The 13663-nt window shown below is 47.1% G+C and overlaps 1 protein-coding gene across 5 annotated transcripts in view; it reads left to right on the top strand.

The window, feature by feature from the left end:
* Positions 1-13663, top strand: part of TTC7B (tetratricopeptide repeat domain 7B) — a 253328-nt gene that overhangs the window by 13495 nt on the left and 226170 nt on the right. For all 5 annotated transcript variants that reach the window (XM_058567546.1, XM_058567542.1, XM_058567543.1 and 2 more), the window contains exon 2: positions 9724-9878. In XM_058567546.1, coding sequence (XP_058423529.1) covers positions 9724-9878 — 155 coding nt within the window. The remainder of the gene's footprint in view (positions 1-9723; positions 9879-13663) is intronic.

Genomic DNA, 13663 nt, shown 5'->3' with positions numbered 1-13663 from the left:
TCAAGGGGGGAATGTGTGTCCCTGTCTTCAGCTTCTACAGGCTGCCCACCTTCCCTGGGTCGTGGCCCCTCCTCCATCTTTAAAGCCAGCAGTTTAGCTTCCTCCAGTCTCTCTCCCTGTGACTGCGACCCCTGCTCACAGTTCCTCCTTGAACTCTGACCCTCCTACTTCCCTCTTCTAAGGACCCAGTGGGCCCACCCAGATAATCCAGGATAGTCCTCCCATCTCAAGATCGTTAACTTAATCACATCTGCAAAGTCCCTTTTGCCATGTAAGGTGGCACATTCATAGGTTCCTGTGATTAGGACATGGAATTTGGGAGGGGGGCTTTATTCTGTCTCCCACACCTCCAAGCCCATCCATTAGTAAGTCTTGTTTATTTTACCTCCAGACTGTGTCCTCACTCAGTCTGTCTTTCCCTTTCTGCACCGTTTCTCACCTCTCACCTCCTTGTCCGAGTCACTGTCACCTCTCACTGACTGTTACAGTAGCCACCTGACGGTTTCTGCCATTGCCTCCGCCCACTCCAACCCTGAGTTCCTTCTCCACACAGCAGACAGAGGGAGCTTTTCAAAACCTAAATCAGGTCATTTCTTCCCTCTGCTTACACACTGCTGCCCTCTACAAAGACTTCCACTTGCATTTAGAGTGAATGCCCAACCCTCACCGCAGTCTTCGAGAATGTTCACGCTCTGCTCTTCCCCACCTCTCTGATTACCCCACTCCAATCCATTCCCCTTCTCCAGCCACACTGGCCTGCTTGCTGTTCCTAGAACACACCGGCTGCGCTCCCCCCGCAGGGCCCTGACTTGGGCTGAGAACATGCTCTTCCCTCAGATCCTTGCCCGGCTCACTCTGTCTGGTCGTTCAAGTCTCAGTGCACTCTCCGTGGAGACCCCTTCCCTGATCTGACCTCCCACTCTCAAGCAGTCCCCTCGTCACTCGCTAGCACGCCGCCTGTTTTAGTTCTCTGAACATCTCTTACCACTGTCTGGCCTTTTTCTGGTTTGCCTCTTTGTCTCCCTGTCTAGAAATGTAAGCTCCGTGAGGGCAGGGACCTCCTCTGTCCCATTCCCTGCTGTAAGGCCCTGGTGCTGGCAGGTGCTGAATAAGTGCTGGCTGATGAATGAACGTGCAGAGTGCTGTGAGGAACGTGATTAGCTCGGCCGAGGGAGCTGGGAAAGCTCCTCCAAGGTGACCCTGAGATGTGTCTCAAATGATGCTGGGGATTTTGGCAAGAGAAGGGAGGGAGGTACAGCATGTCCAGGCACCCTCAGGTGAGATGGATTGCCACAGCCTCGGAAGGATGCTGAGGGCCTGGTGTGTATGTGTGAGAGGCTGGTGGCCCCGGCAGAGCAGGAGCTGGGCTCTCGGTGGTAACCACAGACTTGAAACTCCTTCCCTTGGTTCTGAGATGGTCTAGGTCGTATGGACCCCTCTGTGGGCAACCAAACTAGCCACTCTTGATTTAGAGCACACTGTAACATGGGCCATCCTTTTTCTTTTTAAATTAACCAGTTAGTGTTTTGTGTACCATAATGTGCATGGTAATAAAAATCAAATAACACAAAAGGGAATAGCGAAAAGTAACTGCCTTCCTCCATCATCTCCATGTCCTCTTGCTCCTTTTCACAAAACTACCACTCTTAGGAGGTCCTTTCAGAAATATTGTGTATATCTGTTATATTTATAAGAAAGTATCTTGTTGGTTTTTGTTTTTTACCCACAATAGTAACATAAGGCACACCCAATTTTGTATCTATCTTTGAGATTATCTCTTGCTGTGTAACAAACCATCTCAAAACTTGGTGTCTTAAAACAACCACCTTTTATTTTTTTTCATGATTCTGGGCTTGCCAGGGCTCGCTTGTGCATCTACGGCCAGCCGTGGGTCAGCGCAGTGATGTTGCTGGCCTTGGCTGGGCTCTCTTATATGGTGGGGCTGTGGCTGGGACGACTCAGCTCTGTTCCACGTGGCTTTTCAACCTCCTACTCCCAGGCTAGCCTGAGCACGTTCTCATGCTGGTCACCGAGAAGCAAGAGGGAGGCAGAAGTGAGTAAGCTCTTTCCCAAGCTTCTCCGTGCAACAGATTTGCTACTGGGCCATCGGTCAGAGCGAGGCATGTGGCCAAGCCCAGGATCAGTGCAAGAGGCCACACAGCATGTGGACTCAGGCAGCCACGAAGATCTGGGGCCATTTGTGCAGTCAGGCTCCACGGAGCTGTCTTTACATGTGTTCCCTTTGTTTAATGGATATGCCATGTCCCGTCACATGGGGGACACCGTAATTCAGTTAGCAGGTCCCCTGTCGAGGACCCTATAGGTTGTTTCCTATCCTTTGCTTTACCAGTGGGCTGTATGTGGTAAACGCCCCTGTCTGTACATCTTTGAGTACATGTAGAGTGTGTGTATCTATGGGATAAGTTGCCAAAACTGGAATTTCTGGGTCAGATGGTACAGGTCCATAAATCATTTTATAGACGTTGCTGATTGCCCTCTGTGGACACGCGCACCATTTATACTCCTACCAGCCCTGTCCTACAGTGTCTGCTTTCCTGGCAACATGCTGGTGGGTGGGGGAAGTACTGCAGATGTCAGGGGGCCTGGGACTGACAAGAAGCCAAACAAACGAGGGGATGAAGTTCACTGAGGTCGTCCTGAGACAAAGCAATGGAGCACCTGGCTGTCTTTGCTGGGTGACGAAGCGAGACACTGAAGAACCGGTTCCTACTTGAATGGGGGTTTGTTTTTCCTCTTGGATCCGAGCTGCGGCAGGAATGGTTTGAATAGACCTAAATGCTTCCCTATTGACATGTAAACCGTGTGGTTGAGATTTTTTTATACTGATATCAAGTACTCCCTGGAATAGAGTAGAAGCTCTAAGTTTTTTCCTTACCATCTAATCAAACCTCTGTGTGTTATGCTTATCCTGCAAAGGGGGAGGCTGTGAGGAAGGGGCAGTCACCTCAAGGGGCAAAGGCCACGGCCCCTGCTTCCCTGGGGGTTAGGGAGGCCGAGGCACCTGGTCATTGAGCTGTGCCAGCCGCGAGACTTACGGGCTTGTCTGTTTGGAGATGAACCACGGGCCCAGGGTCCCCGCTGGGGGCTAATTCCCCACACTCTTCTCCTCACGGAGTGGGCTCCATTCAGCTTCAGGTGTTAACTCTGTATAAGTCACTGGGGATCTGGTTTCTGCAGCCTCACACCCCAAAAAATGCCCGTGGGGAAGGTGAGACCAGCCCTGGGCACCCCGAGTCCCCCCTCACTCCGGTCCCCTGAACTGTGCAGGTGGAGCAGGAACGGGGCTTAGAAACTGCCTGTCTGGCCCTGCAGTGGAGCGTTAAGTGGCTTGGCCAGGGTCACACAGCTGGTTGGGAGGGAAGCTGGGCCCCTTCTCTCCACGCTGATGTCCACATGGTTTGTGCCGGGCGTGCTGGGGAGACAGCATATGCAGACGGCCTGGGTTCACATCCCAGCTCCAGGACAGGCTGGCTCTGTGACCTCTGGCATGTTGCTTCACTGCTGGTGCCTGGTTCCCTGACTGTGAGGTGGAGATAATAATACTATTAACGTCCCGGTATTGTTTGGAGGACTAACAGGATGATGTGAACTTCCTAGCACACTACATGGCGTTTAGTGAGAGCTCAGTATCGCTTGGCTAGTAATGAATGTCGCATAGCATTCATGTCTTCCTACTAGATTGCAGGCCTCTTGGGCGCAGGGATTGTGTCTCAGAGCTTTCTGGCCCCACTAGATCCAACGTAACCATTCTGGGAAGTAGTAAGTCCAAAATGAATGCAAATAACAGTAATAGTAATTAACGTTTATTCAGCACCTGCTTTGTACTATATGCATTACATATATTATCTCACAGTAGCCAGGTGAGGAAACTAAAGCTCAGAGAGGTTAAATAACTTACCCAGTGCCACACAGCTATAAGCAAAGGAGCTGGGATTCAAGCCCAGGGCTGCCTGAGGCCAGAGTTCTTTCCTCCACATTGGACCACTGTACTGGGCTTTTCCATTCTGGAAAGTACATGCCTGGCCCTCCTTTGCAGTCCTGAGGCCACACCTGCAGCGGTGGGAAGCCCGGCTGTGCTCTACTCTGTGCCTAGTGAGTACCAGTAGGCAAGTGGGGGGAAGAGAGACTCAGATTTAAGTCTTTCATGAGGCAGGATTCTGATGTAAGGGTCCCTGGTCCTCTGTCACAGCTGGAAACTCTCCAGGCGTTCATAGAGCTCGCCTGGTTTCCTACCCAGTTCTCAGGGGCCACTTTCCTCGCTTGCCTGATGTCCAGTGTCTTTAAAACTGTTTTTTTCATATATTCTGTCTTGTTTTTGTGGTTATTTCATATAGGAGGGTAAATCTGTTTCATCTTCGCTGCAAGCAAAAGTCTATTTTTAACATTTTGATCCTCTTTTATTTTACACTTAATTCTTTAATCCAACTGGAATTAATTTTCTCGTGTGCCGCGGTGTCTTTTTTCCCTGTGCCTCCTTGTCCTAGCATGTAGCTGGACTCACTATTGGGCGACAACAGCTGGTTAGGTGACGTCTGTTTCTTTTGTTGCTGGTGGATTCTGAATGGGAACCTGTGAGGGCCTTGACAAGCGCAGCCAGGGCCCAGGGCATGTTGGTCAAGCCGCTGCGCCCCACCGTCCTTAAGACCAAGGCCTGCAGCCCCTCTGTAATTCCTCTGGCAGGAGTTCTTTGATGGGTTTAAGATCCCTGCCCGCCTGGTGGGAGAGTGAGTGACAGGGAAGTCACTTTTACTGAAGAGGAACAAAGAAAACATAATTTGCTTGGGGGATTAATTGGAGCCTAAAAATTTGAAAAATTTAAAAAATGATTTTGTAGCCATTATGCTAAATTTCAAATTAGATTGTAAGCTCTTTACTTGGAGTGTGCACCTCCTTCCAGAAGAACTGAGGAGCTGATCCTTGCCTACCTGGCAGGAAACTCCCCCGATGGTTCCCCTCGTCCTCTCTCTGTCCTTCATGGTTCAGCTCTAACAGACTACTGGGCGTTCCCCAAACAACTAGGCTGTGTCATGCCTTTGCATATTCTGTTCCTTCTGCCTGAATGCCTCTCCCCACATTTTCCGCCTTGCAAACATATACCTGTCACATTTTGGGGGAAGGCTTTGTCTCCTTCTTTCCGCCCATCCAGGCCTGTACACATCTCCATGAGAGCTGCATCGTGTCGAATCGTCCTGAAGGACTAGAACCTCCCTGCGGGAAGGACCATGTCTTCTAAGTCTGAGGAAAGCCTCTTCGTCTCAGCTGAGCCTTTCCCAGGGCCCTCCCGGTTGTTTCCGATAGAGCCGGGCTGTCTCCACACGTTGGCAGGAAGACTGTGTGTTCCCCCAGTGTCAGGAGATCAATGAACTAAAGGACATAAATCCCACATAACACAAGAGTGGTGGTTTTTACACTGCTCTTTAACTATGTGGCCCTTACACGTTTTTGCAAGCCCAGGATGTAAAACCAATGAAATAGAAGAGGTGAAGAGTCTGGGAGTTTTACCTAAGCTCTCAGTTGGGTTCTGCGGAATTCTGTTTAGAAACAAGTGAACCCAGGATGCGTGTTGGTAAGGAGTTCTCAGACAGTGGTTCTCAACTTGAAGCCTGTCTCGTGTCTGGCAGATCTAGTTAGGATACCAGTTTGGCCCGTGTGACAAAGGTCAGAATAACAGTGACTTAAGCAAGAATAAGGTAGAAGTTAATGTTTCTCTCTCATGTAATAATTGATCATCAACAGCCCAGGGCTTGGCGGCAGCTCCTGGGTGTTGGAGACAAGGCTCCTTATGTTGTGTTGCTCTGCCGTCCTCAGTAGATGGCTTCCATCTCATGATCTAGGATGGATGGGCCATTTTCCATCAGCACAGCCACATTCCAGCTGGTGGGGTAGGGTGAAGAGGAGCTGGAGGGCAAGCCCGTTCCCTCTAAGGGCACAGCCCGGAAGCTGCATGTAACACTTCTGCTGGCATCCTGTTGGCCATAGCTTAGTCACGTGGCAGCATCTAGCTCCCAGGGCGCCTGGGGAGTTACAGTCTTGCACCCAGCAGCTGTGTGCACTGATAAAACTTGGGGGTTCTAATATAAAGGAAGAAGGGGAGAATGAATATTTGGGGACAACTGGCAGATTCTGGCAAAACTGTGGCACGTGCAGTCCAAGTGCCTCGGCCTGTCGTTGAGTTAATTCACCATTTATCGAGCACTGACTCTGTGCCAGGTGTTGTGTTCCACCCTGGGACTCAAAAATAAAGAACACACAGGTGCTTCCTTCATGCCTCTCCTCACAGTCTAGAAGGGGCAGACAGATATATAAACACCTAGGTTAGGGTGCTCGAGGTTCCTGGGGCAGCTGGTGGTGGCTTGGGATGGGGCATAAGTGGGGAGAGATCAGTGGTGCTTGAAAGATTAGTAGGTGTTTACCAAGTAATGCTGAATGGTGCTCTCAGCATTCCAGAGCATTCCAGAGGCTTGGAGGAGTGGACCGGGCTGGCACATGCATGCAGAGAACTTGACCAGGACCTGTTTTCCATGCCAAGGGATTTGGAAGTCATCCTGTGGTGGTGGGGCTGAGTAGGGAGGCGGGGGGAGAGAGAACCATTAAATCCCCACTTTCTGCTCTTCGCTGAGTCTCCGTGCTCTTTTTCTCACTCACCCCCACCCCACTCCCGGGCCACTCGGTTCAACATACTTCCCTAGCCTTTGCACCTTTCTTATGCTCCCCCAGCCTGGTTTGCCCTTCCCTGTATTGTTTGCTAGTCCAGAGCCTACTCATCCTGTAAGGCACAGTTGAGAGGTGTGGTCACTCCAGGTCACAGCGTTTCCCCCCGAGAACTCATTAGCTCAACTCCACAGTTTTGCTGTGGTTGTGGTATTGTCCCCATTTTATAAATGGGGAATTGATGCTTCAAGAGGGTAAGTAATATGCCCCCTGTCCCACAGCCAGAAAGAGGGAGCAGAAGTCCTGATCTATGGTCCTTTCTTGTGGTAGGATGCTGCTCAGGGCAGCCCTTTCCAGATGCAAGGTCAGAGGAGCCCGCAGCAGGGAGGTGAGCGGAGGGGCGGGGAATAATGTGGAATAATGTGGAATAATGGGGAGAGAGGAGTCCTCAGCTCAGGCATACAGAGGGGCTTTCTTAGAATTGCCCCCCAAAGCCCTGAGGTTCAATCCTAGGGCCAAAGTCACAGTGACAAACTGGGATTTAAATCTAGGACCCTGAATCCCATTTTATTTTTTGGAAATTTAAAATATACTGAAAGGGAATTCAGTGTATACTGATAGTCTCACTACTCAGAAGTAACCACTATTAATGTCCCTGCATATATACTTCCAATTGTTAAAGAAGAGTTACAGTTTTTTCTAAAAGTAATATAAAATGATTCTGTTCAATAAAAGTAATTCAAATGACAAAGATGAGAGTTAAAAAATTATCCCAAATCCTATCATTTACAAATTCCTATCATTTACTCTTAAGTAATACTCATCCTAGACATCTTTCTAGGGACATGGACAGATATAAAGATAAACAGACGTACATTTATCAATAGTGGTCATACTCCTGTCCCATACGATAGCCACTAGCCTGGTGTAGCTCTGGACCACTTGAAATGGGGCAGGTTTGAATTGAGATGTGCTATAAGTGTAAAGTACACACTAAATTGGGAAAACTTAATATGAAAAAAGAATGTAAAATATCTCAATAATTTAAAAATATTGATTACTTATTAAACTGATAATATTTTGGATATATTAAGTTAAATAAAATATATTATTAAAATTAATTTCACCTGTTACTTTTTTCTTTTTTAATATAGCTCCTAAAACTTTAAAAATAACCTGTGACTTGCATATATTTCTATTGGACAGTTGTGCTCTATTTAAAAAATAAAGTGTTAATAAGTACTAATGGGAAAAAAGAAACCAAAGGGAATCTAAAGGAATCCTTGAGCTCCAAATAAACGCTTCACCACATGACATCATTTCCTGAGTCTGATAAAATTTAAAAAAGATTAGAATCATGTTTTTTTTTCTTTAAACATATATTACAGTTTTTTGAAAGATGAGGACTTGGCCCTCTGAAGCGCCTCCCAATTTTTGATATATTGCTTTTGCATTGTGTTGGTTTATGACGTCATATCCTGTTCTGTGACTGTAGTTCTGTAGCGTTTAGTGTTCTGTATGTCAACGCTCTGATACTCAGTCAGGCCTTTGCCTACACGTCCTTCATCCTTGAGTCCTGCAGTTGTTGATTAGCTGGATTTCTTTCTGAAGAAGGGCTCATGCTCCTGGGAGGATGCTGCTTGTCGCCTTTGTCCCTGACGTACCTGACTGGTATTACGGCTGGGTCCGGTCCACTTGCGTTATGCTTTGTGTGCCTGTGCCCTCTGCAGACATCACTTCCTTGTCTTCTGGTGTGGAACGCTGCTGTGGGTCCCGCCTGATGTTCTCATCTGGTAGGCGACTTGCTTTTTCTTCTTGGACAACTGCAGAACCCTTGTGTTCAATAACTTAACTCAGCCCTGTGTTGGTGTTGCTTGGCTCTTCCCAGGACCCTGGTCTCATCTCTAAAAGATTGTTTTAGGCTTCCCAGTTCACAGACAAAGGTGCTGCTGAGAGCTACAGATTCGGCAGCTGTAGGTCACTAGCCAGAGGACTTGGAAAGCCTCTTCTTATAGCTCTCGGCCTTCAATGGACCTACCACCCAGAATCTCAGTGGGTCGTCCGTGATTATTTTTTGAGTTAATTTTAGATTGCACAAATAATAGGCAAATCTGTTCCCTTTTCTGGGACTGGAATATTAAAGATAAAGCTCAAGTCCATTTTGGCGACTAACACCAGCTGAGGTCCCCCTCTCCTGCCCCCAGCGGTCACTGCAATCATGGATTTGAGGTATATCCTTCCAGACCTTTTAAAACTGCTCTTATATTTTAATACAATTATGTTCTGTCCCATCACAGAAAAAATAGACCATGCTCAGGCTGGTGTGTGAATTGTTCTGGGTTTATTCAGAATATCTAGATGAGTGGATTCCACAGAGCTGCTCCTGGAGTGAACTTTTTATTCTAATTAACAAGCCAACACAGACATTAACAAAGTTATAACTGTAAGTAGCATACTCTTAGGAGTAAAACGTCCATACGAACATTCCCAAGTATCAGTGTCTGTATAGGTTTGATTTTTAGGCAGAAACCGATTGCATGCATTGAGGTCATTTTGACACAAATTCTTTCTAAGAATCTGATAGTACAAGATATTTCATCAGCTCATATCCGTGTATAAGGCCATAGAACACAAAAAAGCTAGGAGATTTCACTGAATCACTTTTGGAAAATATATAGTATTTGGGTTTTGTATGTGTTTTGTAAAGATTATATGGAATAAAACATAAGACATCTTTGTGTTTTTTCTACTGAACTTGAGCTCTCTCCGTGTTAATATGTATCCATCTTTCTAGATTCAATAAATGTGTGACAAAGGAATGACTGAATGCTTTAGCCACCGGCTGTTTGAGTACATACTACTGGAATGTTCTTTACTAATGAACTGAATTCACTGTAAGATGGTGCCTACTTAGACTCCATCCAAGGTCATGAAGTTCCAGAAGGGCCTTGCTGGGGGCATGGAGCAGGGTGTGGTTCTGAAGTCCTTGGGGCTTCCCAGCACACAGACCATTCCTGGCTCCCATTTAGCTTCTCACTTTGTTCTTTGTAGATGACATGGCAGAACTCCTCCTCGGGGAGTCGAAGCTGGAGCAGTACCTGAAGGAACACCCCCTGCGGCAGGGGGCCAGTCCCCGAGGCCCCAGGCCCCAGCTGACTGAGGTCCGCAAGCATCTGACCGCCGCCCTGGACCGAGGGAACCTCAAGGTAGCATGGGTCTGGGGGATGAGGGGGGACAGTGGGGAGATGCTGGCTCCACCTCCTCAGGGCAGTGTGTAGTTGGAAGGATGCCCAGGGATGAACTGGGCGATGTTCAGAGCACATCTGCACACTGCCATGTCTTGTCTTCTCAGAAGCAGGCTAGCTCTCTGTGTGACTGTGTCAGCCTCTAGGCTGGCTGTGGGGTCCAATAAGGTCTCTCTACTGAGAGTCTTTAGTGAGACATTCTCTTGAAAAATGGCACTAATCTTCGCCAGGTGCTTGGAATAAAGCTGTTGTATGTAGCGCAGAGCTCAACCTGATATCTTGTCCCACTCTAGAAAAGAGAGAAGTTAATCAGGAGTATCACTTAGCGCACAATTTCCTGCCTAAAATACATGGCTTGTGAATGTCCCAGGCTGCTCCGCCCAGAGCCATGTGGGGTTTCATGCTGAGGACAGCAGGCCTGGTAGCTTTGTGTGGGAGGGAACCAGGACAGCCCTTCCCTGAGCAATGACCCTAATCCTCAGGGCACAGGAGACCTTCAGCGCTGCCCTTCTATTCATCTAGCCTGTTTTCTAGTCTCTATTGATACTCAGCTTTCCCTCTCACATGGCTTTCCTTTCCTGCTTCTTTTGAATCCCCTTTCATCTCGCCTTCGCTTCCCCGGCCCCCTCCCCACCCACCCCGTGAGCTCACTTACTCTCTCTGGCTCTTACTGCTTTCCTGAAGTCCCATTTCCATCAGCTTCTTTAGAAGGCTCCTTTGTTTTTAGGATGTATTTTCTATTGAGGATGGGCAGTCTTCAGTGAACTTTTGAAGCTCTGACTTTTTCTTCTTCCTTCCCTCCCTTCCTCCTTCCTTCTTTCTTTCTTTCAATTGTGATAAAAGGTACATAACTTACAGTTTACCATTTGGCCATTTATAAGTGTACACGTTCAGTGGCATTAAGTACATTCACAGTATTGTGCAGCCAGCACCACCATCCGTCTCCAGAACTGTTTCATCTTGCAAAACTGCAACTCTGTGCCCATTAGTAACTCCTCATTCTCCCCTCCCCCCAGCCCCAGCGACCCCCATTCTACGTTCTGTCTCTATGATTTTGACTGATCTAAGTACCTTATATAAGTGGAATCATACAGTATTTTTCTTTTTGTGACTCGCTTATTTCATTAGCATAATGTCCTTAAGGCTCATCTATGTTGTGGCATGTGTCAGATTTTCCTTCCTTTTTAAGGCTATTATTCCACTGTATGTATGTATGTACCACATTTTGTTTTTCCTTTCATCTGTCAATGGACACTTAGGTTGCTCTTATCTTTTGCCTCTTGTGAATAATGCTGCTATGAATGTGGGTTTACAAATATCTCTTCGAGATCCTGCCCTCAATTCTTTTGGGTATATGCCTAGAAGTGGAATTGCTAAATCATATGGTAATTCTATATTTAATATTTTGAGGAACCACCATACTATTTTCCGTGGCAGCTGCACCACTTAACATTCTCACCAGCAGTGCACAGGGTTCCAATTTCTCCACATCCTTGCCAACTTTTTTTTTTTTTTTTTGGTGTGGAGGATTAGCCCTGAGCTAACACCAGTTGCCAGTCTTCCTCTTTTTTGCTGAGGAAGACTGGCCCTGGGCTAACATCCGTGCCCATCTTCCTCTACTTTATATGGGACACCGCCACAGCATGGCTTGATGAGCAGTGCGTAGGTCTGTGCCCGGGATCCGAACCTGTGAACCTTGGGCCACCAGAAGTGGAACGCACAAACTTAACCACTACGCCACCAGGCCAGCCCCTAATCTTTGCCAGCATTTTAAATTTTATTTTCTGTTTTTTTTTTTTTTGATAGCAGCCATCCTAATAGTTTTGAAGTGGTATTTCATGGTAGTTTTGATTTGCATTTCCCTAACGATTAATTGAGCATCTTTTCATGTGCTTATTGGCCATTTGTATATCTTCTTTGGAGAAATGTCTATTCAAGTTCTTTGCCCATTTTTCAGTTGGGTTGGTTTTGTTGTTGTTATTGAGTTGTATCTCTGACCTTTTAACCTTGATGATTTCTCTTTCGTTTTCCTTTCTTCCCGTCTCAGAATCCTCTGGGGCTACTTCCTTGGACTTCCTGCTTGTGTACATTTCCCCCAGAGAAGCCATGTTTTCCTTGGCTTTACCTTTCGTATCTGTATTGGAAACTCGTGCCTATTCCCAAATTGCTGTGCAACCCCGAGGAGGTCACTTCCCTCTCTAGGGCTTAGTTTCTGTAGGTTTGAATGGGATGGGCTATTGGAGGGTAAGCTTGGACCCTCCCAGCTCCTACATATTCCAAGCCTGTGAACTTCCATTCTGAGATGTCCTTCCTCTTTGTCATCTGGTCACCTCCTTGGCCCTGGTGGGACTGAGGGCTTGGATTGGGAAGACTTCTCAACATTTGAATGTTAGTGTTAGTGTCTGTCTGTTATGTAGCCACAGGCTTCTGGAAACCCTGACAGAGAGCCTCCTTTGTGTATGTTTGTCTCCCCTGGATGCAGCCCCTGGTGGCCCCTCAGAGGCTGGTGTGAGAGCATCACTTTAACATAGGAAGCCCACATTCTGAAGGACGTGATGCTGCATTTCAGGCTTTAAAAACCAAGTAAACCAAGTATTTTCTCTTCCCTGTTCAGTTTCTTTCAAAGGGCATTGCTACACTGTCCTCCAAAGTTAGAGAACAGTTGTCTCCATGACACTAGTGGGTCTTGATCAGTGGGAAAGGGTGGAGGGACAATGGGCACATGGGGCCACAGCTCTCAGTGACAGCCGGTCAGACTCAAGTGTCCCTCCAGGAGGTGTGAGGGTGTGACTGTGTGTCAGGGGAGAAAGGCTAGTTTCTTTCCCACTCCTAACCCCTCTAACTTCATTTTGAAAAAATTAACCTTTTATTTTACCAGGAGCTGGTAGTTTTTGCACTCCATCCTCTATAACCCAAAGCGGTAGTAAGAATGTTGAATTTCAAGTTAGAATTCCTGAGTTTGTATTCTAGTTCTGGACTTATAAGCTGTGTGATTTGGGGAAGTTATTTAACCTCTCTGAGCTTCACATTTCTTGTCGGTAAGTAAACTTAGCTCAGGGTCGTTTTGGGGCTCAGATGTGAGAGTTCTTTCACAACTACACAGTGCTAGATACATGTCATTTACTGCAGTTTTGTTGGTTCTACCTGGAAAATTTTTCTCCTATTTCCCTTTCTTAGCTTCCTCAACCTTATAAAGAATGTTCCAAAGTCACAGCTTTTGCATGGGTGTGCTGGCCCAGTACACTGGCTAATGGGAAACTTCTTCTCTTCTTGACCTGAAGTCAGTGTGTCTTCTGGCTGGGAGCTCACTAAAGCCCTGTGCAGACAGATATTGTGCAAACACAAGTGGATTGAGGCTGGAAGGGCCAGAGCAAGGGAGCAGTGTGTTGTGGCAGAAAGAGCCTGGACTACGAGTCAGGAGACCTGCTTCTGATTCAAGTCAAGAAAACTGCTTATCGTGAGCACGGCACGGGCACCGTGCCGGAGCTGTTCTCCCCCCACCCGCAGCCCAGTGGCCTTGGCCGAGCTGTTTCCTCCTGTGCTTGAGGCCGCAGATCAGACTTGCCCAGCAAGGCTCTCCCATTGCGTCCATACTGTGCCTCTACACTTGTCATTTTCTTCAGACTCCTGCATATTTTCCATCTGGCCCTTCAGTTTGCTTTTTTTTTAATTTAAAAAATTTTTTGAACTGTTTTTTCTTGTAATAAAATATACATTAAATTTACCGTTATAACCATTTTTAAGTG

This window comes from Diceros bicornis, chromosome 24, assembly GCF_020826845.1.
Source record: "Diceros bicornis minor isolate mBicDic1 chromosome 24, mDicBic1.mat.cur, whole genome shotgun sequence".
NCBI lineage: Eukaryota > Metazoa > Chordata > Mammalia > Perissodactyla > Rhinocerotidae > Diceros > Diceros bicornis.
The sequence above is the reverse complement of the archived record's forward strand: the minus strand, read 5'-3'. Positions and strand labels throughout refer to the sequence as shown.